The sequence below is a fragment of the Clytia hemisphaerica genome, unplaced genomic scaffold (assembly GCF_902728285.1).
Source record: "Clytia hemisphaerica strain Z4C2 unplaced genomic scaffold, Clytia hemisphaerica genome assembly, whole genome shotgun sequence".
NCBI classification, from domain to species: domain Eukaryota; kingdom Metazoa; phylum Cnidaria; class Hydrozoa; order Leptothecata; family Clytiidae; genus Clytia; species Clytia hemisphaerica.
The window spans coordinates 986,906-1,014,259 of NW_027104374.1; the positions used below are offsets into that span (position 1 = coordinate 986,906).

The following is a 27,354-nucleotide window of genomic DNA, read 5'->3' on the forward strand; positions in this document are numbered from 1 at the left end:
TAGTCTATTCCTATTTTACGTGTGCACTATTTTTCGAAGAACTGATATGATCACTGATATGCCATCTCTCTGTTCAACCCCTTTGGTTCCCCTCGGGAGGACTGTTTGTGTTTAAATGAAGTTGAACTACCGTTAGGGCTACAGCGCTAAAATATGAGAAACCTACATCCTCGGGGTTTACTGCATTCTCGGGGTCAGGTGCTGTAAATGATTTTTTAGCGCAACTGCATTTTTGAAAATTGAAACATTTTTTTATATAATTTATTGTATGTTAGTTTTCTCAGCCATTTTCTTTTTCGTTTTTTTTCCCGTCCAGACGGCTGCACGAACTTTAGGTGTCGAACCGGATTCTGGGCCTACTTTTTGAAAAATTTGTGTTTTTTGATACTTGTCGTTTGTCTCGTTCTTCTCTGTCGTTTAACCCTTTTTTGTTTCTTTGTATTTGTGTGAGAGTTTTTGATTATTTTATTATGTTTGTTAGTTTGTTTGGACTGCGGGTCGGTTCAGGGTTATGGAATCTTGGGGAGGCTGAGTGTTTGAAGGCCCTAAAACATGTTTAAAGCTGCTGCACCTGTCGCAAGTATATCTAATGTACAAAAAACCTTTAATTTCGGGTTGGTGTAATTTAAGATGCACGATCTAACGATTCGCGATGCGCGATCCATGCATAAAATATGCTGATTATTCCTAATAATTATCATAAAACTTGAATTATATAACATAATTCTAAAACAATGGCATAATCTTTTCTCACTTTTGTTTACCACAGTAAATTTATCCAAAAAGAAATAAGTAAGACAGTTAGTCACACTAGGAAATTTAGCTTTCAGAAAAAACAACATCAGTCATCTACAGGATGTATTTCAACAACAAGGATGAGAGTTACCTGAATCAAGTTCAAGATCCCAAGACAATCAATTAAAACTTGACAACTTGAAAACTTAAAATGAGATAAAATGACCGATTGCGAACGTGCAGCAGCCAAATATCAACCAACCAAATTTTGTCATTCAATTCCCAAGACAGCACTTCGATTTTTAAGACATTGTTTATACCCTAAAGTAAAAATAATTCCGCACATGTAAATGGGTCATTGTTTGAGGTCCGGCAAAATTTCCGGGAAATAGCCTATCCGGCAGTGCGCGGATCTAGGTGGGTTCCGTCTCCCCCGTAGATCTTTTTCTTGGGAAGTTGATCTTCAAATTAGTTTTCAAGGTTGGCTTGGCTCAATTTTTTTCATCTATGGCTCAAATTTTGGGCAATTTCTCAAAGTTTTTGAAAATGTTAATTTCATTAAAAAGCGCCGGGTTATTTTTTCATGAATCCCTTTAGAAGTTTTGCGGCACATTTTTTTGCTTGAGAGTCAAGTAAACGATATAGCGCTTTCGCAGCATTAATCTTTGATAAGCATTTTGGCGGGATGCTAGTGTGACTAACTGTAAGAGCAATGGAACTACGAATAATTACGACCGTAAAATTATGAAAAAAATTACATAATCTTACAATAGAAAGAAAGTGAAAGTAATAAACAATGCACAAGAAATATTTTTCCTCTCAGTTTTAACAATCATTAATCGAATATGTAAGAATTTCTATCTTAAAGCAAATAGAAGAATATATTGTAGAACAATATGTTTTGCGGACTGTAATGTACGAATCAAAAAACGGGTGCTCTATTATGAAAAAGAATTTTCTTCCAGTAAACAATTCCCCTAGATTGATTCAAATTATGAAAAAGAGAGAGAGTACAGAAGGTAAATGCACGTGGCTTTCACTTTCTTTTAATCTATGAAAACGCACTAAAAGCTTTTTTAAATATAATTTGTATAATCTTACATAAATGATGTTTTTAAAAATAATTGAGCTTCAGCGAATGAAAGTTTGTAAATGGCCTAAATTTTTTATCCTGATTAGCATAATTACGCATGAATTAACATATTTTATGCACGGATCGCGAATCGTGCATCGTAAATCGTTAGATCGTGCATCTTAAATTACACCAACCCTTTAATTTCTAGAGATTTGAAAATTTACTTTTTATTATCGAGGCTAGCCAATTTTGACACAATCAACTACGGTCCCAAGCTTAAATTTCAAGGGTTTCTTACTGATCAGATAATTTTTCTAGATTGTTTACTCTACTGTAGACATACATTATACTTCCAAGGCTTATGTGTTCTATGAAGCATAAAATAATATGTTTTTTAGATATTGGTTAACACAACAATTTTAAATTAATGGTGTATTGTATCTCAAACAAACATCATATTCATAAATCTTGCAGTAATTTCATTAAAAATGACCCAGTTAAAAGTATATGGTGTTGTAATCAATGCTATAATTTTCCTTTTTCTGATCTTTGTGTCGATGATTTAATAACCGAATCAGTAACATGTTTTAAAAATCCTAAGCGTAAACTCAAAATTGACATAACTGATAGATTAACAATATTCAAGTTGAGTCAATTTTAAGTACTCTTCCAAACACTGATGATATTGCCCCTTTAATCTTGTGAGCGAATATGGATAGGAAGCTGGTCTAACAAGCGATTGTCCCATCCAATAAAATTTTTACCACATTTTCTACAACTAACTTTCTCAGTCCCAAGATAATACCAATCTTTGATGTCAAGGACAATTCGAAGTCTTTTGTAGATGCCACTTGGTCTTAATTCCTCATTTGGACAATTGGGACACCTAAATTGATATTTGTGTTTATGTTTTGGAACCCATAAACAAAATCGACGGCGAAAGTAATCACTAGGTATCGGTTTTTCATTTTTACCATGGGGGTTTGGTTTTGGTGGTTCATGCCATATTTTATAGGCTCTACAAGTTGTCCAGCGGGTGTAAATAAAGTTTCATTAACCCATTCAATATCTGCTTTATTTAGGTATTCAAGCCACGTAGTCGGCATTCTAAGCTCCAGCTAAAATTAGGATGTGTATATATATGCTTGGTGTATCTCTGAACTATATATACTTATATGGAGCAAAAAGGAATACCAAACTTTAAAATTTTTTAAATATTATGAACCAAATTTGAAGAAAGTTAAGAGATTTATACCTCGGCTGCTGTCGCAATTGATGAGATTGTAGAGTTTTTGCCTGTTTTCGCTTCAGTTGAACATCCACTGTTGTGTGATATTTCTTTAATCTGATAAAAAAATGAACTGTTGTACAATATCATTAGCAATATATACATCATCAAATATATACTTATTATTTGTACAGAAAAACTGAGCTAGAACTAATATTATATAAAACAAACAAACAAACAAACCTTAGATTTCAGTACAATTGGTTTTGTTGAGACAGTTCTACATTCAGATTTCGACGTTGAAGAAGAAGAGGTAGTAGTATGCTGGAAAATAAAATTGGAGAAAAAACTTTAAGTTATGGAAAACTGAAAATGTAAGCAGTCGGAAGAAATGCTTTTGATTTTGCTTAAAAAATTGTAACTATGCGACAATAAAAATTTTGAAGTCCTTACCGTGCTTTCTGTCACTTAAGTTACGTGGAGTTTGAGGTTTTCGTAAAACAGGAATAGCCGATGGTGCTGAAGAGCGTTTGTACAGTGAAGGTGTAGAAAGCTAAAAAAGTAACAGGGGTAAAAGGTTAAGGAACAAACTTTAAACAAAAATAGCACTCTAGAAAGAATAATCTTAAACGTAATTCTGAAATATCTTTTAATCTACTGTATATACTACTAAAATGAAATTTATATACCTGCAAGTTTTTCTCGTTTGGATTGTTTTTTGGTGACAGGGATTGAATATTCCTTGGAATATAGCGTGGAATACTTGTCTTGTGCGTTGATGGCTGAGGACGTTTAAAATGAGAATAGAGCGTTACTGTAAAATAACTACTTACTGCAATAATACATATTCTGAGTGATGAAACCTTCAAATTACCTGTGAACCAGAACTCCAGTTTGACACTCCTTATGACTAGAATTGAGAACATCTTACTATGAACTCATAACAAAAATACACAGTACCATCCTATATATAACAAAGAAGAAATCAGCAATAAATTCAATTTGAAAATTGCCAATGGGAAAAAAATATCATCAAAGTCTCATCGATATCTTTGTTTGCATTCCAGCGTGTGAAAATATCCTTGACGACAAAAGTTTGAATTAACACTGCTTGGTGATATTGGTGTACTTGTTGATACTTTTGGTACATTCTGGCTTGGTTTGTTTAGCTTTGGTATCAGTACTGGAATATTTTGTTTTTTCTTTTTATGGTAGCCGCACTTGCAAATGATTGGTTTTCCATCGACACCAATTTTCTGAGATCTGTTATGCGCCGGGCAATTTTTAACACCAAAGTACTCCTCTTGTCGTCTTTTGTTACTTGTGTGTCGGCCAGTTGAAAAATGGAAAGTTCCATCTGCAAAGTTTTGCAAGCGTTGCTTCCAGTCCTTCTCACTTAAACCCTCCTTTGGCATTGTTAATTTCTATCTTTATCATTCTAAACATAAAGAAAACCATATACCCTTTCACAATGATTCACTTGACTTATGTGAGGTAAAGGAATTAATTTGCCTTATACAGATCCAATTTGATAAATAATTGATATTGAACGACCTCTCTCAGTCAGTTTGCGTTTCAGTTTACAATCATATCAAATGAGGGCAATTCAATTTCAATCTTACATACATAATAAACTTTTAGCAAATTATTACCTAGTCTGAGAGACAATCAAGGCACCTATCCCTGTCATATTTATCAGTTGAAAATTAAGAAATTGAAACTAATATCTATCTAGTTTACAAACTGAGTGTAAAATAAAAGCTGACTGGACATAACTTCGCCAAAAATCAAGCAAATTACATGAAATGTGAACCAAATGATAACAAAACAAACCAGCAACAAATAAGATAAAAACCAGTTCAAATTTTGCATAAAAAATGGCTTTAAATTCCAGAAATTTTACTGAATTTAAGAAAAAAATTCAGTCAGACTTCTGAACTGCCTTCGCTTCAGCCAGCCATCTTTGTTGTTATTTTTTTCGGAAAAAATCGGCCAATCAAATTCAAGGAAATTTCGGAACGAATTAACCAATCAAAACACAGTATTCAGACATTTCGGAACGCGTCATTGTCTATTTCAGAACATTTCAGAAAAATGCTTTGTTCAAATCGGAACGGGAACAATAGAAGAACAATAGATCAGTTCCGAATAGTTCCGAATAGTTATGGGACTCATGGGGGAAAGACTGAGCTAGCCAGGCTTGTACACGACGCCAATATGCCAAGGCATAGTTTTGAGGCGAGGAGCGGATCGTGTATACGGAACAACGTGCCGGTTTTGAGCAATTCTAAATGAGCAATCTTATCCATGTTGAATTCATTTGGAAATGAATTTTCATCGATTGAGTTTGCCAAAGCAGGGCTCAACTGAGAATTGAACTCGGTACCTCTCGCACCTAAAGCGAGAATCATACCACTAGACCATTGAGCCATGAAATCGTACTATTGGCGTCAGTAGATACACGGATACCTTGCCAGGAATTATTGAATTAGAAGTCAAAGAATGTATGATTTTTGAAGATGAAGTTTACGACCACATTGATGAAGTAAAATCCAAAAAAACAAGTACAAAAGTGTTTTTTGTAAATCATTTTCTAAATAATTTTTAATTTAATTAATTTGCAATGAGTTCACTCTTGTTTTCAACTTTTATAAAGAACTCCATCATTTTTATTCCAGAGATTGATTGTGAATTTGGTAGTGATTATAACAATTTCGAATTTGGTTCCGAATCTGATCTTAACGATACAGTATTTAGTGGTTATGAATCCAATATCTCGACTGAAGAAGAAGAAGATGACGATCTATTCGGAAACATGGAAGACGATTACGATTCAGATGACGAAGAACTGTATCCAAACTGCCGAATCAATCGAAAGTCATTTGCACTTCTTCTAAAAATTTGGGGTGTCAAGCATGGAATAGCAGATAAAGCAATGAATGACCTTTTGTCAGAAGTGAGATCTTACTCATAGGATTTTTCACTTATCATCTCATTTTGATTTGTTCATGTATTATGATCTTCATAACCGTGGCGTATCACTTTTTTGTATAAAAACCAGTTTAACCATAGTTTAACGTTTTTAAAATATATTCTTAATTTGCTTTTGTCAGGACACACTTTAGACTTCAGGATATACATATCTAAAATGTACGGAGCCCTATTAAAAAAAGGTTTTTTTCCGGCCAGAAATGCTGGAAATATGCCAGAAAAACTGTTTTTATCAAGATTTTGTCCTAAATTTTCTCTGTTTTTTTTTCAAAAAGAGGCGTATTAGCATTGCCCAAAACATGGCCCTGTCTCATTTTGAGAAAAAAAATTGCCGGCATATGATAATGCTAGAAGTAGCCGTTTTCGTAAATTTTTGATGACTATTTGTTTATTTTATCAGTCCCAATTGCTAACGTGTCAAGTATATCATATTTCCAGTTCATAATTTAAGTTCACCTAGTAACTGTCAAATACTCAGGGATCATCTAAGTTCTGCTGAAAAGCTATCAACGAAAATTAAAGTAATTAAACATCGTATTTAGATATTTCACCATGTGTTACCATTTGGAAACGGTTGTCCAACATCGTCTTATCGATTGAATAAGAAAACTTCTTGAGTATAAACATAATTCGACAGATTACAATCTATGCAGCAATTGTCATTGTCCGATACAGCAAAACAAATGCTCTTATGTGAATTGTCCATCGCACGAGGATACTGTTAATATTCTTCACTTCACAATATTCGACATCAAAACACAGCTGATTAAAATCATTCAAGGTAGGCACTTTGTGCAAAGAAATTAGCCTCAGGAACAACTCTTCCAGAAAAATAACTCTTTATGTGCTTACCCTTAGATGGATCCCCTGTTTTGACTTGTTGAATTTTGGTTTGAAATTCTCACTACTTGTGATATGTGTATTGACTCAGTATTTTACACAAAGTAGCCAATTATTGTAGAACCTCTTGTCTGGTTTATTTGAAATTTTACCAGCAAGCTTTATTTAGCAATGTTTGAATAATTTTAGATGGTGGAAATTTTAAGTTATTCAAGGAAAGTTTTAGCCAATGTTTTAAAGGTTTTTCGGTCTTATTTTATTGAAGCAGAACCCAAAATCGTGGTTAGTCAAATTTATTTTATTGTTTTTTTTTTTGTTTTCAGGGTATTATGATGACATCATTACGTTCATGCAAAACAGAACAGAAGGCCTTTATGAGAACATTTGGGATGGAGAGGTTTACAACAGTCACGATGACCACAATCGTATTACGATGGTCTGGCATATTTATGGAGCTCCTACAATCAAATCAGAATCTTTGAATGTTTGGCTTATCACTGCATTCGTTGTCGGGTTACCTATACACAAGCGTTTTAGTGTGCGAAACATTTTATTTTGTGGCATTTGGTATGGCGAACAGAAGCCAAATTTTGACCTGTTTCAGCTTCAATTTGTTCGGGAGGTAAAACAACTACGTGACATTGGTTTTGCTGTAAGCATACTTGATGAAGACAAATTTTTTTTTCTTGAAATTCAAGCAAGTTTAGCAGATTTACCTGCAAGAGCTGCATCATTGAGCTTAAAACAGTTTAATGGAAAGTTTGGATGCCCGGTCTGCTATCATCCTGGATGCACCAAAGAAGGAAATCATCTAGTTCGGTTTTATCGTTTCCAAGAAAATCCTTTCCCTTTGAGAACAATGGAAGAAAGCATGTCGTTTGCTGAGCGGGCTGAGGAGAAGGGAAATGCATTTTTTGGTTGGAAGGGAAAGTCTGTAGTGCTAGATATCACTGAAATACCGTATAAAGTCCCTTTTGATTATATGCACTTGATCCTAGAGGGGGAATTAAAACGAAAACTTTCAAAATTTCTTTTCCCACCGAACGGACTCCTCGATCAAGATGACTTGGATGAAATTAACGGTATCCTAAAACAAATTCACTACCCTCACGATTTCTCTAAGAAAATCACCTCTTTGAACAGCAAGGTAGTAAAATTGGCAAAGGCCGGCGATCTCCAGCTTCTTCTTTTGCACGTTTTGTTACCGACTCTTAAAGATCGTATTCCAGACGACTCTTTCTGTCATTTGGGGTTACTCGTTACCAGCCTTCAACTCCTAAGCCAAGACAGCGCTCGTGAGGAGGACATCAAGCTTGCCGAAAAGATGTTGATTGAATATCACCGCAATGATCAAATGCTTCATGGAGACGAATCTGAAACATTTACCAATCATGCTCTAATCCACATCGCTGACCAGAGGAGAAAACATGGCTGCCTGTTAGTCTTGATTTCGAACTTCGTCTTCGAAGGCTTCATTGCAACCCTTTTAAGGCAATATCATGGTTCTAGAGGCATTGTTCCTCAAATGATAAAAAATATTGGCTATTTAAAAAACATCGATGCCATGCGCAAGTCCATTTCTCAAGAATCTACAAGGGAGCTGGCTTCAGATATCATTAAAAAGCGTTATCCAAGCCGAACGAACATTGACAATAACACTTTAATGTTTGGTACTATATCTGATACACAACCAATCGAAGCTGTTCAGCTTCCTAATCGATTTTTTAATGGTGGAGTCCGCTTTTCTCAACGCCTTTGGTACAAAGGTAACACATATCATAGCTTAAGCTATAAGTTGAAGCGAAATTCAAACAGCTATTCCGTTGCATATCGTAAGTTCGATAATACCTCTGGCTATGGTCACGTGCTATTTTATATCCACTGCTCTGGTGGATGCTACATAGTGATAAAGGAGATGAAACAATATGGATCAAATTTGTATTCATTGGAACATTATTCTGGTTGTTTCGGTCCTAGAACAGATGAGTTTATACTAAACGGGTATCTTGGGAGAGCTTTTGTTCAAGTTTGCAATGTTTTGACCTTTGAATGTTGAATAAGAATACACCTATCACCTTGTAAATTCATTACCAGTCCTCCATAAGGTGACCGCGACGCTAAGGCGTATTGGAATGAATCGTCTGGTTTTTTATGAACTTACGTATCGTAATTTAAGCAAACAAACTCAGGAGTAGATTAACTGGCATTAAAATGTAAAATCACCTCAGAATCTTTGTCTTTGAGAACATTTTCTGTTATCTCCTCCCACAAATCTGTTATGTCATTTGAAATTAGTTTTCTGTCTAGCCTTCCAAGGCATTGCGTAAAAACATCGATGGGGTGAAAGACTTGGAGATTTGAGTCAAGAATCAGCTAAAAAAGTTACTGTTCTAAAGTATTCAATTATGTTACATAGAAAAATACATCAGCTTGGCTATGTAGTACTCTCGGGTACCTAATAGACAGGGGGCTGGGAGGGAAAAATCTCAAAACTTAATAAGCGGAGAGGGGTGTAATTAAAACGTCCCAGGTGGAAAGAAGTGGAGAAGGAGGCAAATACAAAGGCAATAGCAGGTACTTTTAAAAATGAGAAGAGAAGGGTACTCTAGGTATCAAATTTTGGTATGAACTACATTTTAGCTGTATACTGTAGATTTACATAATCGCCTCATAATCTTATTATCTTATTATAGGGAGAGTTTGAAAACTGAAACCTTTTCAAGGAAAGAGACAATAATACCTGGAAAGAAGTTAATATGTTGGCTGATAAAGTTGTTAACAGGCGGGACTGACACCAAGTTTCTTTTTTACTTCTTTGGACATATCTGCGATATGCAATTGGACGATTTGGTTCAACCTTTGACCATTCTTACAGCACCATGCTAATAAGAAACCCTGAAATAAAAAAGAACATACAATACACTGGTCTGAAATAAAGCAGTCAGTATGTTACTATACCTGAAAATTTTCTGAACAAGACACTTTCTTAATCTGTCCTCTGTCATAATTTTGCAATTTTCTTTTCAAACCAAATAAATTTTGATGAATTTGTAATTCGAACCTTATTCTCTTTTGCTACTTCCATGAGCTGAACATCAATCGTAAACTTCTCCTCTTCGGTCATAACGGACCGAACGAAATTGTTTGAAGTGATACGAGATTCCAATCTAAATGAAAATAAAGCTTGTATAATCTTTGGAATGACACGATGCAATCTTAGATTTTTGACCCCCTCCAATTTTGAAAGTTTTGATTTTACACTTGTTAAATTAAAATGTTTTTTTTTTGAGCTAATAGAATTCATGATAATAGACCTATTCATAAAGTATGTCAAGACATCACTCGCCTCTTTTTCAAACAATGACTGTGGCGAGTATGTCTCTTGAGACATTAAATGATTTGTTCGTGAATAGAAAGTAGTTTTAATGAACTCCGCTGGGTGTTAATCATCATGACAATGACGGCAAGTGATGTTCGTGGCGGAACATTCTAATTCCACCCCCGCCAACTTCAGTTTTGAGATTTTTTCGCTCCTGCTTGTCTATTAACCTGAAGAACTTTCAGTACCTTTCCAATGGTTCTACATCATTGCTAGTTTTCAAAATTCTTTAGAGATGAAATTGTGGAGTTTTCTTACTCAAGTGAAAAATGGAAAAATCGTAGACATGCATAATAATTAATTATTTCGGTGTTGAGAAATTGAGAAGAAGTTAATTGTTCGGTGAAAAGAAAAGAGTTGCTTGTTTGAACCAGGCTAGATCGGTCTTTGTTTAGAGAAAAGATTTAGAAACATGGCTCAGCTAAGATCGGCCTAGATTGGCCGAGATCGGTCAACATCGGCCAGGAACTGTCCAGACGGGTCAATATCGACCAAAAGTTCGGCTTTTTAAGGATCGGCCCATTTTCAATGTGCTTCAAATCGCTTGGAGGGACACATATTCCTTTTTAACGATTTGCATTAAAAGTTCTTCTGAAAAGAAATTTGCAATCTTGAAAAATAGATTTCATTCCAATATCTCTCAAACACTTCAAAATCTTCTAAAGAACTAGCAACAAAAGAATTTATCTTATTTTCTACAGAAATTGTGTGATATGCTGGTTTGGTTACACGATTGCGTCTCCTAACTTTTATTTACTGCAATCTGATCATTATTCAACTTTTCACAGTTCCATTCGATGCATTTTGACTAAAAGATAATAAAAAATATATAAAATTTGAATAGTTTACAGCAGATTTACGAAGGCCACCAAGAGTTTCCTTCTGTCAAAATCTTTTACTTTAAAGGGATTCCTGCATAGAAAATTATACTTAATCCATGCATACTTTTTTTTTTATTGAAACAAAGAGAACTTTCTCCCTTGAAAGGCGACGTTCAGAAACTTGCCGATACAAACCCCGTGGCATCAGCTGTTTCAGAGAACCGTTCCAAGGAGCTTAAAGGGCTTCAACAGTATAATCGATCGGAATTGCTTGGTGTTAGCGAACATACCACTGACGAAAAAGAAACCTTTGCAAGACCTAGAAAAAAAAGTCGAATCTGCCGTCACAAAAGAATTTCAGATTGACAGAAACAAATTCAAAGCAGACTTTGATAAAACACAAACAACGCGTGATCGTCCGTTTCAAGCGCCATTCGATGGTCAAGAAAATCTACAGCCAAAGAAAGAAATCCAACAAATAGCCATCACTTACAAAGTTCCGATTGAACACTTTAAACGCTACTTTGGCCAGATTCTCAAAAGTTGACTTTATTTACGCCGATATTCACAGGCACTTAAAAGTAAGATTCAAATAAAAATTCAATGGCAGGTATGTGTATTCGTTCAATGACGAAAATGAACTTTCTGAATTAATTCATGATGTTAAAAGCTATATTTATGGTGATGATATTAATGGTACTAACTAAGTACTAATTTGATTAATCTTTTATTAAGCTAAGTTGATATGCTGCTGAACTAATCTTAGACGTAATACTTTTGTTCAAACCTTAGTAATACACTTTGGACAATACTCTGAAAACTTCACTAGATTTGATATTAAGATTTTCTTTGATGAACGCAACTTGTCAGGCGTGTGGTGAGTTATTATTTTTAAGAGGTCCAACGTTCTTTTGTCACTTTTGTCAGTACTGGTTACATAATGAGTGTAATCTTCCTCTAACAAATCCAGACACTCAAGTTGGATCTTGCATCAACTGCAATTGCAGTCTCTTCCCATTTAGCATGTGCTACGAACTGGATGAGAAGGACTTCAGGTTCAACTATTTCCACCCGTTCTTTTCAGATATTCCAGAGATTAATCAAATCCAATCTTTTAACTCTTTTGAGTGTAGATATCTTGACGTCAATGATTTTAACGCTACTTTTGCAAACTTTTCTTCGCATCTCTCCGTCTTACATTTTGATATGTACAATAATCTTTTAAACGCAATCGACCACAAGTTCAAAGTTTTAGGAATTTCAGAAACTATGCTTACAGAAACCTCCTCTCCACATAACCTTGAAATTTACGGTTATAAATCTCTATCATTATTATGAATCAATTATGAATACATGTCAATAATCTTATCGATTCTCTTCAGTCTTTCTTTCTCTAACCAAATATCTCTCTTCCAACTAGAATAACGGACTAGTCGAGAACACTTATCGATAACATCTTCTTCACTCCATCTAAATATAAACCCGTTAATATGCCTTTATGAAAAGTACGAAATTTTGAATTACCCTCGTCAAAAAGAACTCCTAAACAAAAGGAAAAATTTAAATGATGCCAAATTTTCTGACGATTCTACAAGGTGAATTGGAATGACATGCTGCGGTCATATGCCAATGAACCCGACTTGTTGTTTGAAACCTTTTTCAAGGAGATGAATACTCTAATAGATACATGTACCTTTAACTAAACTTTCTAATAGACAAATAAAGAAAGGTAGTAAACCGTGGATAACTAAAGGTTTAAAGGTTTCTATAAATAAAAGTGATGGCTTCCTAACAACTTTAATCAAAGCAGAAGAGCAAACAGCTAAAACTGAACTTGATAATAAGTATAAATATTAAAGGAACCAAATTGTTAAATTAACAAGAAAAAGCAATATAAATCATTTCAAAAATTACTTCAACTCTAACATTAAAAACAGTGAAAATATCTGGAAAGGTATAAGCGAGCTGATTAAAACGAAAAAGCACAATAGTGGACACCATGACATAACTCTTAACATTAATGGTCAACTAACATCTGATCCTGCTGCTACAAGCGAAGAATTTAATAAACATTTCACAGCGATCGCCGATAAGATTCGTGAAACTATAAACAACAATGCTGACAAAAACTTTAACAATACATTACGAAATGCTCCGCCTAACTCCCTGTTTTTTCAACCGGTATAATCTAACGAGGTAAAAAAAATCATTAACTTCCTTAAACCTAATGACGGTCCTTATAGCATACCCTCTAAAGTATTTAAAACTGTTTTAGCAGAGGTGTCAGAAATCCTCTCAAAGCTTTTCAATATCTCGCTACAGACAGGTAAATTCATCACTCCTCTCAAGACAGCTAAAGTAATTTCAATTTTTAAATATAAGGGCTCCGCTCGTGATGTTAATAATTATCGCCCAATATCTCTACTATCAAACATCGATAAGATATTCGAAAAAATCACATAAAAATTTTTCTTGATGACATTAACATTATTTTCAATAGTCAATTTGGTTTCAGAAGTAAATATTCTACAACTCACGCATTGTTAAATCTAACGGAAATGGTAAGATCTAACCTACACAAAGGACTTTACTCTTGCAGGGTATACATCGACATGCAAAAAGCTTTCGACATGGTCGATTATGAAATACTACTCTCTAAACTTAAACATTATGGTGTGAGGGGCTTATCTTATCAATGGTTTCGATCATCTCTTACAGACCGACAACAATACGTCTCTGTTTCTGACGTGAACTCTTTCAAATGCCCTGTTAATCAGGGAGTTCCTCAAGGATCTGTCCTTGGACCCATTCTCTTTCTCATCTATATCAATGATCTTCATTATGTTCTTCAAAATAGTCAAACGAATCTTTTTGCTGATGATACCTGTCTCCTCTCCTCTGATTCTGACCTTCAGTCTCTAGAGACCAAAGCCAATTCTGAACTTACATGACTCTCCTCTTGGCCCCGAGCAAATAAAATGTCACTCAATGTATTGAAAACAGAAGTGTTGCTCTTCCATAGCAGACATAACCCCGTTCCCTATTCAATGAAGTTAAAGCTAGATGACTTAAACTCTCAACTTGTGTAAAGTACATTGGGCTATTTCTGGAACTCTCATTTTGACCATCGAGCAAAAAAACTTGGCAGGGCAAATGGTATACTTGCTAAGCTTCGTTATTTTTTCCTGTTTCTGTCATAAAAACTCTTTACTATGCTCTTTTCCATTCACATATGTCATACGCAAACATTTTCTGGGGCCAAGGAGTGACTCAAAACTCAAGAATTGGCCGACTCCAAAAACGATTTCTTCGCATCCTCACTTTCTCAATCACAATAAGGGCTGTGAATATTTTTTCTGGAGTTTTTGGGGACAATACCTCACAAGCCATTGCAAAATCAAATTTTACATTATCTAAATCCTTCTGACACCAAAACTATTTCTAGTTTTATTGACCAAGTGTTCAAAAAGGAAGATTTACCTTCTCAAGGACAATAAACACATTTTTTGGTTTTAAAACCATCCATTTTGTGAGAAAAATTATGTTTTTTGACTTTTGCATGGCAAAATCTAAGCCAAACCCTTGCATGTTTGGTACCTACGGAAAGCACAGGGAATTCCCCATCAGACCCTGTTTTCGATATTTTAGTTTAGTCTTTTCAGGGGGTACAATAGCCTCGAATCTATCAAAAATTTGTCTTCTTTCTCCTTCAAATAGTCATAAAAATTGACTTCGACAAATTGAACAAAAAGTAAGATCATAACCATATGCACAATTTATCTAGCTTTCCATCGGTTATACTTTTATTTTGTCCCCATCATGCGAAAGTAAAAAAACAACCCCCTGGTATGACTTATTATGTAATTTTGTTTTCTAAAAAATTTAGTCTTTATTTACAAAGAACTGCAGACCAGATATGCGCATAGGTACAAGTTTTAAGAACAATTTGCAGACCCATTAGAAACTTTGCACGATATCGGTCTTTAATTTCGAACGTCTGGTCTTTTTTTCGAACGTTGAGCGAAAAGATTCGAAATCTTTGAAAAATAAACAAACTCGGTAGTTTTCTGTCAGAAAAAATGAAAGTTTAGAAAGTCTGATAGTGTTTCAGCTTTTCAAAGAAATTTTTTTGGGCTTCAAGTGGAATCTTGGAATGTAACTTCAGTAGTCTTTTTACAAGTATTGAATATTGTAACTCGTTTAACACCTCTTCAAGCGATGGTTTTCTAATCCAGCATCAGCAGCACTCAACAGAAAGCAATCATGCAAAGAAATCTTCAAGACTTTGGTATTTTTTTATGACACAGGGTTCTTCAAAAAGGTTTGTCACGCATTATTTATTGGAATTTTTAAGCTGTATTGATGAGAGTGATTCTTAATATTTACACAATCTTTGGGGTACTTAGCTAGCTGTAGGTGGTGTGGTCTTTTGTAGGGGGGGGGTCTTTTTTGACAAAGGATATATAGGGAGATTGACTAACACTTGATGATTATCTGGTCAAACCCCCATGAAAGAAAATGTCTTAAACTTCGTCACCCAGGTCAACCCATGCCATGTGAGTGGAATTGAGTACCATTACTCTGATACAACGGTGTGGTAGTAAACAGTAAAGGCCAAAATGTCGCGAAAAAGCTTCCCGTGTGCAAAGGGATTTTATGGTTGATTATTGTTCCTCATATTCAGAAGATCAAAATTTGAGAAGTGAGGCTAGTGGCCTCTACTATGGGTAGATCTAGACAGGTTTATTGGCGTTATTTTGGGCTCGTGGCGTAATATGGACCGGTGTTAAAAGGGACAGCGTAAAAAAGGCAAAAATTTTGCAATTTTTACTTAAAATTGACCTACACCTTTCCGGGGGCGCTTTCCCGCAATACAAATTCAGCGAGTGACGAAGTTCCTAGACGAATTTTTAAATTCATTTAGCTCGAAAGATTTTTAACAGCCATAGTTCGCACGTTCGATACGCGTGCCGATGCCTCATTTTTAGAAAAATTTTGCAATTTTTACTTAAAATTGACCTACACCTTTCCGGGGGCGCTTTCCCGCAATACAAATTCAGCGAGTGACGAAGTTCCTAGACGAATTTTTAAATTCATTTAGCTCGAAAGATTTTTAACAGCCATAGTTCGCACGTTCGATACGCGTGCCGATGCCTCATTTTTAGAAGAATTTTGTCAAGAGGCTTTTCGTCTAAGCGAAATATTTAGGTAAGATCTAATCCTTTTTCATGCGTAAGCAACGCACTTAACCGGCGTTTGCGACGACGGGAACCGTCTAGTAAGACACTAATTGATTTTGCTTAAGGCTTCTCATTGGTTGATTTTTTTATTAATTTTTCCTATTTTGCTTATCATTGGTCGATATTGATATTCATACCTACGCGTTCATCACTCGAAATCCTAAAAATATTTGTTGTAATTTCGCTTTTAAAAACTCAAGTTTTTTTTGCGAGAGAGCCAACATTTATAAGGATAAATTTGTTTCTTATACGTGATTTAATAGAAAAACTGTTAATTTGATTTTCAACTCATCTTACGTTTGTTGATGAATTATCTGTGTTTTAAATCGCAAAACCTTTGCTCATTGCACGCATCTTTTGTTTAAGCTTCCTTAATAAAATCTTTTGTTTTAAAGGGCACCCCTACCCTACCTTTAAGCCCAGGGGAGGGGTACTTAGGCAAGTGAAGGGTACGGGTATGTGCCGCCCTTAAGGGTGCCTTTTTGGACCTTCAAAATCCCGCTAAGGGTTGTAAAAATCACAAAATCTAATTTCAGTCCCCCTAAGGGTTGTAAAAACAGCCAAACCTAATTTCTTGACGCTGAAAAGGCTAAATATTAAGCAAAAAAGTCCCAAAAAGAGTCACAAAATTCACGAAAAATCGGTTTTTTCCTCGATTTCAGTCCCTCTAAGGGTCGGTTTTAGTCCCTCTAAGGGCCCATCCATGGAAAGTCGGGCGGTACATACCCGTCAGCTCGCAACCCTAGCACGCCCCCGGACCTTTAAGACAATGGGAATTATGACTTTTAATCAAAGAAGATCTATTATTAAAAGCGACAAAGCAATATTTGAAGCTGTTCGAACCCTTCGCTTGAACCCTTCACGTGCATTCCAGCAAGAAGCAGTAAAAATGCTTTTCTTTTCTAGACTTTCTTTGTTTTATCAACAAACATTTTTATGATTAAACACGTTAAGCCCATAAGCTTGAAATTTTCAGTGTGAAACCACCCAAGGCTTGCAATGCTTTTATGCATCTCGAGAAGAGTTTATTGGTCTCGCGAGAACACCGTTTTTCCAGTGTCATTCGAGTGTCAAGGTATATATCACGGTTCTCGGAGCTCGCTCTAATACCAATTCTTTTCAGTAAATAAGAAAGATAATTATATTCTCGGCGCGATTGTTTACAGAAATTTCCCTAATTTGAATGGATGCACCAAAATAATTAGACATGTTGTATGATAAAACGTACCTTATGTAAACTTTTGCCGATTTGTACAGCTCAGCCGTCAAAGAGATGACACACGGACCAGAAGTATCTAACGTCTTATGGTCAATAACACTGATATTGAAGGAATCACCATCGACCAATCCGTTTTTGAACTCGTGCAGAGTCATATTAGCCAAAGCTCCACTTCTGGCCGCGTTATCAAGACACATCGACGTAATGATATAATCCCTGGCATTGACAAAATTCGTCATCGAGAGGCTGCTTGGTTTTGAGCAGAGTGATGCCAGAGTGGACTTCACCTGCGCAGATTGATCAAACTTCAAGATGTCATCAGGTGTCAGCATTTCCTGAATTTGCTTGACTTCGTTCTTCCAAGTCCGCTCTTTTTGTTTCTTACGGTACACGGTTATCCAGGAGTCCATTAAGTTTTTCATCTCCTGACACTTTGACTCAAATTGTGTCAGGGACTCTGGATGGTCGGTCTCAATAAATTTGTAGAAAAAGCGAAGAGAATACAGATATGATTTTACGGTACCAGGTGCCCGATTGAGATCAAATTCAGCCAACCATTTGTCCCTGATGGCCTTCCTATCAAATAGGTATTTCATTTCAAATTGATCAGAGCTGGCCTCTTTCAATATGACCGTGGCTTGGTTTTTATGTTGCTCAGCCTGACGAGGTTTTTTCAAACCACCATCAGGTGACTGGAGCCAGGATTTAAATTCGTCAAATACTGATCGTTTCCAAGGCACGAAGAGTAGATGAGCATCATCGTCTTCGTCATCCTCACAGATGTCCTCAGTCACGTTGTCAGCTGAAATTTAAAAACGGAGATGAATTTACTATTTATGTAAAAACTTTAGTTCATAAATATTTCTTTTGAAGACTCAACAACATTCCAAACTAACAAAATAAAGCCAAAACAAGCAAAAGGGAACACTAGTAATCTATTTTCATTTCCTCTTTTTCATAGTTCACACCACCCTTATCCCCTTTATAAAGGTGGGGGGGGGTAGCGATGTTCAAAAAATCTCAGAAAGGGGTAAGATATTTTTTTGTTGAGAAGAGGACGTTTTCGTAATGCCTTGAAAGAGCGGAAAAAACTCNAAAAATACCCCCTTTCTATGTTTAGTTTGTTCTACCTTGGATTATAACTGAAAATATCTTCAAAAAACCTTTGTCCGCTATCAGCCTGCGCGGTAATCTTAGCCCGCTTCAATTCTTAGATAATAAATGTGACTCCCCAATCGGTCTAATGACCGTTCCTCTTTGGCCTCTATTGGACCGGTCTTTTTACCGCTAAGGCCGTTCAAATATCGAAAGAGGCTGATGCATGGCCGACCATGAAAAGCGGCCATAACGAAGAGGCTTTGAGGCTGCTAAAGGGGCCCAAGCGGTCCAATACCCGGTACGCTTCGTCCCGATGGCCGCTATTGATTTCTTTACTTATATACTTACTTTTACTTAGCCTCGTTTTCGAAAATGTAAACATTGAGTTCGTTTCTTGAAAAACGAGTTGCCGTGTGTTGTGAAATTGGAAACTGAGATTTTCTTCTTGCAGTTTTGAATCATTTGGATTTTAAAACTCATTTTCTACATTGCTTTCACAAGAGTCTGCTAAATGACGTGCCCTACGTGCCCACGTGCCCTCATTTTTTTGACGTGCCTTCGTGCCCTACGTGCTTTCGTGCTCGCGTGCCATTACGTGCTCAACGTGCCTACGTGCCCGACGTGCCTACATGCTTACGTTCTTGCGTGCCCAAAGTTTTGACGTGCCCTCGAATTTTGACGTGCCCCGTGCCTCGAATTTTGACGTGCCCTCAAGTTTTGACGTGCCCTCGAATTTTGACGTGCCCTCAAGTTTTAACGTGCCCTCGAATTTCGACGTTCCCCTCGAATTTGACGTGCCCTACCTTGATGATTCATTATCAGAAGAGATTTCGTCCCTCTCCTATGAATTCTTCTGTGAAATTAAACTGTTCCTCATTTTGCACACAAAAATCGCAAAAAGTCGACACAAAAGAGTACTTTAATGGGATAAATTTTCGCGGGGATTAATTTTCGCGGATTTCGCGGATTTGGGTGTCATCCGCGAAAATAAGTCCCATTGGAAATTTGAGAAAGGCCCATCCGCGAAATATTTCTAAACAAAACTCAAAATATGTCAAATAAATACTATTTGAATGGTTACTTGCATCAAAGAGGCGCAAATAATGTGTATTTCAACAACCAATATGCATGATTTGACAGTAAAAGTCACAAAATCGAGAAAATAATGCCCCCCAATAGTGCCATCCGCGAAAATTAATCCCCGCGAAATCTTAAAATTTCGCGGATGAGCTCAACCGCGAAATTTAATCCCCGCGAAAATTTATCCCATTAAAGTAAAAATCAAAAATCACCGTATTTACTTATCATCATATTGAGCACACCACACGCTTCACAGCTTTTAATAAGATTGTCCTTGAATATATTCGCGAAAGCCATCATTTTCGAATGTCGCTTATTTACACATAAGAATATCGTTGATTTACTATTTTCTTTTTAATCAAAAGTGCAGACACTGACAATTTGTATAAGAAAATGTGGTGTTTAAAGAAACACAAACTTTTCTTTTTGGTCAGCGGATTTAAGATTTTCAGCGTCACTGACTTTATGATGTTTTACTTAAAATGTTCTCCTTAAAGTGGAGACAACATACACCATTTTTTAATACAAATTTCCAAAAAATTTGGCATCGAATTAAAAAAGTTTTTATATAGGGAAACAAAAAACTATGAGACTGTCTTTGTGCAAAATTTCAAGTTGTACTCTTGTCTCCCGAATAAGCAGGGGGGTAGGAAATTTTCTAAATTCTAATAAGCGGGGTGGATGGAATAAGAGGGGGGTAATTTGAAGACATAATTCTTTTTAACTGATACCAATTTCAACAACAAAAGTGAAACTTTAACAAATGAACACGTAAAATAAGAACCAATACTAACAAAAAACGAAAGCAGCCGGCGAGGCGACCTTTTTTTCTGATGTGTTCTGAAAGCATATTTCAGCTAGAAATTTTGATCTGTTCTAATCAGGTCTTCAAAAATTAATCAGCTAGAAATCTCTAGAAACGATTATGTGTTCTGACGAGACAGGGTTATAATTAAGGTCATCTAACGTGCTAACGTGTTCTTGTTGCCTAGGTAGCCCTAGAAAGCATCAGAACACATCTTTTAAGGAGAAAGGGGTATAATCAAGAAAAAATTGATGTAATCTTGTTGCCTAGTAACCCTAGAAATTTTCAGAACACATCTTTCGTGGAGAAAAACAAATATCTAGCAAATTTGTCTTGGCGAACTGTTTTTCCTAGATTTTAGAACACATCAAACTATAAAGTAGTGATAAGTTTAGGGAGACAAAAATGCGATAAAGGTTTCCTAGAAATCAGAACACATCATTTGTATAAAAAATTGAAAAGTCATAACATGTGGTCTCGTAGAAGATAAGAACACATATTTCTAAAAAATCGCTTTGTCGGCTGCTTCTGAAAAAAGAAAATTTTAACAAGTTTAAGGTCTATCTACACTGTAATGAAAAATTTAGTTATTCAAATTTAATTAGCGGGGGGGGGGAATAGGAGGGTTTTAATAAGAGCAGGGGGGGATGGATTTTTTTTGCTCTTAACAATTAGCGGGGGGACGTCTATTCGGGAGACAAGAGTATTTCAATGTGATGCTTAAGATTTGAAGGAATTTCTAATGCCATACCTCTATTAAAATCTTAAAAAATTCCTTCCTATTTCAAAAGTTCTTATAATTAACACTATATCCCCTAACTTGAAATAAAAAGAGAGCCAGCTGATAAAAAGTAAATAGCATGTGTCTCACATATTTTCTCTTTTTTTCAACCAATCAGAAAAGTTCTTTATTTAGTTTTGGTTGATTCGAAGTAATGCTTAACGATCTCCTTCAGTGTTTCTTGCTAATTCTTTTATAAGCAGACATCAAAACGTCTTCTTCATATTTTTTTCTTCCAACTTTAAAGCCCCAACCTAGTGTAGTGTATAATTTATCATAGTGAAAATACTGTTGTTAATTTTGACAATACGTTAAAATTTGAGGGCGCGTCGAAATTTGAGGGCACGCCGAAATTTTAGGGCACGTCAAAACTTGAGGGCACGTCAAAATTCGAGGGCACGTCAAAATTCGAGGGCACGTCAAAACTTGAGGGCACGTCAAAATTCGAGGTACGGCAGTACGCCCAGTCGCACCCACGGGAAAGTTCCAATATTTAATTATCGGGAAATTGGGGAAACCGGTTCACCATGTGGATAAAAAACGTACGGAATGAAACCTGACAGAAGGTTTTCAAGCAGATTTATTCAGATAAAGCTATAAGAGGTTCATTACTTGTGGATTTTTAAACCTACATAACCAAAAATGAAAGTTGTTGGGAAGTAAAGAGTAGACGCAAGACAGAAGGTTTGATTGTGTTGATCAGGTATGTTTTTATTCTATCCGAACTAATGTTAAAAAAGTCCAAAGAGGCCCTGACTGGACTGGTGGAGGCTAAAGCTAAACATCAGTCTGGGAAATCCTCTCAATTGCACGCTTATGTTCCGAGGGCGTAAGCGCGCAATTGCATGGTTATAATTTACGCCCGCTCCCGTCCCGGTTGAAATTGCTTAGGGATTTCAAGGGGTTCAGAATTCTCTAATTCGGGCGAAGGCATGGTTTAACGGGCAATCCATTTTTACGGAATCTTCTTCTACGATAAATTTTGAGTAAAACTGCCCTAGGCTTTTGAAATTAAACAGAGCTTTCAGAAGGAATTGCGTGTCAAAAATATAGGAAATTTTAAAGCGTGCAATTGCACGCTTACCGCAAAAGCCGTCACCCGGCAATCTTGCTTAACGCTTACCGCCCATTTCAGAACAATTTCGATAAGCGTGTAATTACACGCTTAAAAATTCTGCCATTTTGATAACCGTGCAATTGCGCGCTTACGGCCTCCGGGACATAAGCGTGCAATTGAGAGGATTTCCCAGACTGAACATGCATAGCTAGCCCTAGCTAAAATGATTAGTCATAAAAATAAACTATATTCAGCTCCGCTCACAGCTCTACTGATGCAAGTTTACCCACACGGTATTTGTATTTGTTTCTCCTACTCTTGGCCTTAAATTATATTTATATATAAATTATAAATCTTATAATGTAAAATGGAAAAGAAAAAGAACAATTAAGTTTAGACTTATACTCTACCTGTGCTGAGATGAGAAAGCAAATCATAGTTTTGAAGGTAGAATGAGTGAATTGACAAAAAAACTTTATGACTATGACAGTATCAGTCGGGTGTTTAAGATAAAAACTGCAATTATTGCTTTTTATGGAAATTATTGCCGAAAACGGCAATTTTTTTAACGATGAAATGCCGAGTCAGCAGAAAAGTGTTGACCTTTTAAGGGCAAAGATGTTAAAGGTGTTTGAAAGATATGAGATTACATCGCGGGAAAGGTTTTTCGGATTTTAAAAAGTGATTTTTTCAAAGTTTCTTAGCTCAATAACATTAAAAATACTAAAATAATATGTAAAAGGATCCTGCATCGATGCCGAAACACAGCTAGAAGGAGAAAACAGAACCCCCGTTGCAAGTTTGTTTACATATGACTCGATTTTGCTAGTCTGCATTCTGGCAGAAACCAGTTGAAAACAAAAATAAACGAGGCAAAGTGGGCCTACTTATCGCGAGGGTGTCAAATACCACGTGTTCAATAATAAAATCAACTTTTCTTTCCAAAAACGGCAATAATTGCCGAAAACGGCAATTTTCATTTATTTACTTTTTTACTTTTCTGCTGACTCGGCATTTCATCGTTAAAAAAATTGCCGTTTTCGGCAATAATTTCCATAAAGAGCAATAATTGCAGTTTTTATATTAAACACCCGACTGAGTATGAGGCTTTTGACGTCCATCTTGAAGTTGATTTTGTTGTTTGTAGCCATTATTTTTAGAAATATTTTCCCGCGCGCGCGTAAAAAGGGCGTTGTCGACTCTAACTGATATTCCGCCGATGGCGGATTGGCGGTCGCCCCAGATTTTTTTTTTTGATAAGAAAAGCAACCCCAATATTCGTCTCATGACTGGAGCGGGGAGTTGCTAAGGATTTTGAACAAAAATTTCTAACAACTTAAAAATCTTTGGCTTTGTATCTAATTTTATGGCCAAAATAACTCAAATCTGGTATCTCCTCTGAGATGCAATTTTTTGTTTTCAATCATACGATCACGCAAATCAGCAAAAAATGGATAATCACGGATCCCTTTGAAAAAAGTCCAAATCACGTAACACAGCTCAAAAATCTTTCCAATCACGATCACGTTTTGACCTCTCATCCATCACACAATCACGAAGAATAAATTTCCAAATCACGTAATCATCACACGCTACAAAAAAGTCCCTATCGTATCACGTCATCACGAAAACTGCTTGTGATGGCATGGAGGGCCTCTTTAATACCAAGTAATGCCAAAAATGCGTCTTTTTTAAGTATTTTTGGTTGCTTTCAAGGTTCAAGCTCAGTTTCAGGGCTAGGTTTGTAAGGCAAAGCTGCTTATTTTTTTGCCATTTTCAGGGCTGGATCCTAATATTAGGCCTTAGTAACTTCTTGGTTGCTTTGTAAAAAAATGTGTATTTAGTTAATCCGCCGTCCACCCTCTTTTTCTCCATAGCCACCCTAGTGATTTTAAAACTTTGCCAGGTTACTGATGGTACGTATCACAGTTTTCATTCTAAGTTTTTTTCTTTTGCTTTTAACGTAATCGGTCTTCCTCCATATTATCGAAGTTTCTCAAATTAATAGGCCTTAGGCTTAGGATGGGTTAATTAAGTCAGTGAACTGTTATCAGATAGAATAATATCTCACTTTGGCTACTTCATCATCTATTCAGATTCCCTTTGTTAAAAGTGATTATTGGTCGTAAAAACAGTTTCTCAAAATCTGATGCGTGGATAGAAATCTCTTTATAAGGGTATGTTTGCACGGTATTTTTTCTCAGTTACGAAATTTTTAGTTTTGGAAAACGATTGATATTTACAAATCTATTTTAGCTTACACAATACACTGGTGAATCTATAAAATGAGCTGATTTCAAATATGTAATTCTTATTTGCATTGAGGGGACCGAAGTGCCCGAAATTTCCAGTTGAAAATAATCAAATCATGTGCATAATTTTTTGAGAATTCAAAAGAATCCAATCAAGCATGAGAAAATATGCAATATACGATATGGATGATCTAATCTCATGGATATATCGACTTTTAACTTCCTGAACACTTTTCCCACTTCCCGACAAGAGTTAAAGTCACCTCTAGACATGCTAGTTTTCAGAATATTTTGATACCCACGGACAAGATAATCTTCCACCTGTTATCTAATATAAACGTTTTTTTTCAAGAGGAAGGGCCTGACGAGTGAAGATCACAACCAGAGAAAAATAATAACAATTATTTACTGATTTGAAAAGGTAATGGAATGGTACAATTTCTTTTGTTTGCTCTTACGAAAAAAAGCAATCTAGTAATTACTAAGGATGAAATATAAGGGTACAAATCTAATGTTAGAGTATTCTTATTATATTGTAGTAGATTAATTCTTATCAAAAATAAAACTATTTTCTGTCTCTCTCAAATATCCTAAAATTCATACATAGTACATTTAAATGTGGCCCCGGATTTACTAATGAATCTTTCTCGGAATTATTCGCAAAATTATAAAACAAAGACCAAAGAGGGTAACATTTTTGACATCGCAAAAGTTCTAAAAAAGTCGTTTAAGTTATCTTAGGGAAACTAGGTCAGGGAAAAAGGACGAATTATCCCTCGAGGAAGTCGCAAAGAATAATTTAAGAGGCTGTCTTGTTGGGGCCCGTACTAAAAAATGTATCTACGACTACATTTAAAGTGATATTTTGACAATATACAACAATCATTCCTAAGTCACCATTTACTCAGATACTTCCGAGTAAAACTCTGTGGAAGCATTTGTAGCTTATATAAAGTGGCAAAATATACCCCTGATATAAAGCAAGTCTTTTATAATAATATTTACATGACACAGTGAAAAAAGCGAAAAATCATACAACTATTACCATATAAATTTATAGATGAGTGTGGTCCACATGAAACAAACTTAACGTCAAATAAAAACACTACAAAAATCTCTTCAGAAATCCCCACAGAGATAAGATATTTAGAATCTGCGAAACAAGATAATTGAAACTGCTTTATGGCATTTTCGTTGAGTCGATTTAAAGTATTTAATAGATGCCTTGTAGAGCTATTTGTCTATTAAATCTTGGTGTAAAATCTAACTAACACAACCAAAACTAAATATCAACATTTACTCCGGATGAATTTTTGTAGGTCGTGTGTTTGTTGCGTGTCCGTATAACTTCCCTCTAACCTAGGAAAAAATCTAATATATGCTATTTACACAAAGAAGAAAAAAAGTTAAAAACTACCTATTAGCGTCAAGCAGTAAATTTCATATCAAATAATCAATACAACTTAGAAGCAGTAGCACAGAGTTTTAGAAAAAATGAACGTGCAAACGTTTGAAAATGCTCACGTTCGAGATTCATGGTCGCAGTGCTTACGGTTTTATTGCCATGTAAGATGTCTGAGTTAATAGTAGTATTGATCTAAAAAAATTCCCAAGAACGAAATCTAACATTCTATACTTAGTGTAAAAAGGTGTGGATAATCTCTCTATTAGAATAAATTTTATAAAACAAACTAAAAAAAGTGATGAAATCGATGAAGAATAGATACATAAGAACTTCCCAAAATGGCTCAATGTCAAGAAGCTTTTGTTGATGATTTGGTCAAAGGTATCTGCCACATCTTCTTTAAACTTTGTAGCGCATCTTTCAGTTTTGTGATGGGACCCAACTTGTTCTCCGTCAAAGATTCCAGTTCGTCAAAGGATAGTAGGAACAAAGCTTTGCCGTCAATTTCCTTAAAAAATAAAAATCAGAAACAATATAGAATCAAGACAAAAAAAGACTGGTCACGACAACGTCTGGAAAACATTATATCCTTCACATCCCCATATACTATGTATCATTTTCCCATTCTACGACAATGTGGTTTTAATATTCATGATAGAGAAGCTAAAATGATACCACTCTTGCATTCGGATTCTTTAAAGCTTCGATTTTTTTTCATAAAGCAATCATTGTGAAACACGCATACATGTTATCCAGCAGAAAAATCATAATCTTACCTGCTTTTGGAATGAAGGGGCATGCGCTGGACATCCAATAGCAGTCATGAAATCCATCACTTCTTGAACAGACCATTCTCTCGGATCTTTGGAACTCAGGAATTCTTGATCCAATAAGTTGAGAGGGTCGATACCACGGTCTGTTGAGGACGAGGTAGGATCACAGGGTGAATCTAAAGGGACTGTTTGTTTGGTTGACGAGCTGGATACAGTTGGATTAGATGTTTTGTTATGGTCTTCGTCATCCTCACCATCATCCCTGATGACGTCATCTTTGTCTTCCATCATTTCATCATCCAGAAATTCTTCGTCTTCTAACATGTCGTCATTCATCATTGCGTCATCATCCAACATGGTAGTCGTTGCTGTGGCTGCTGATAAACCAGGTCCAGATGACACACGATCACCATCAGCGTCTGTGGAAATGAAGAAGTTGATAAAAAATTCACATTCAACTTCATCATTCAGGGGGTCAAGTATTTTCTTAATTCAGATATATTTTTTGAATTTACCGTTTGATAGCTGACAATCTAAGCTAGCCTTTCTCCGTTACAACTCTGAAAATTTCAGAT

The 27,354-nt window shown here is 35.8% G+C and overlaps 1 protein-coding gene and 1 non-coding gene across 2 annotated transcripts; both read right to left on the reverse strand.

Annotated features, from left to right (window-relative positions):
• Positions 1-5,396: 5,396 nt before the first annotated feature.
• On the reverse strand, positions 5,397-5,468 carry Trnal-uag (transfer RNA leucine (anticodon UAG)). The gene has a single exon. It is a non-coding gene; the product is annotated as a tRNA-Leu (tRNA).
• Positions 5,469-25,930: 20,462 nt separating this feature from the next.
• LOC136818803 (scm-like with four MBT domains protein 1) lies at positions 25,931-27,195 on the reverse strand. The gene is made up of 2 exons (XM_067075040.1): positions 26,783-27,195; positions 25,931-26,514 (listed from the first exon to the last, which is right to left on the reverse strand). Exons 1-2 carry the CDS (start codon positions 27,134-27,136, stop codon positions 26,356-26,358), a joined length of 513 nt encoding a protein of 170 aa, XP_066931141.1. The 5' UTR covers positions 27,137-27,195; the 3' UTR covers positions 25,931-26,355.
• Positions 27,196-27,354: the final 159 nt, after the last annotated feature.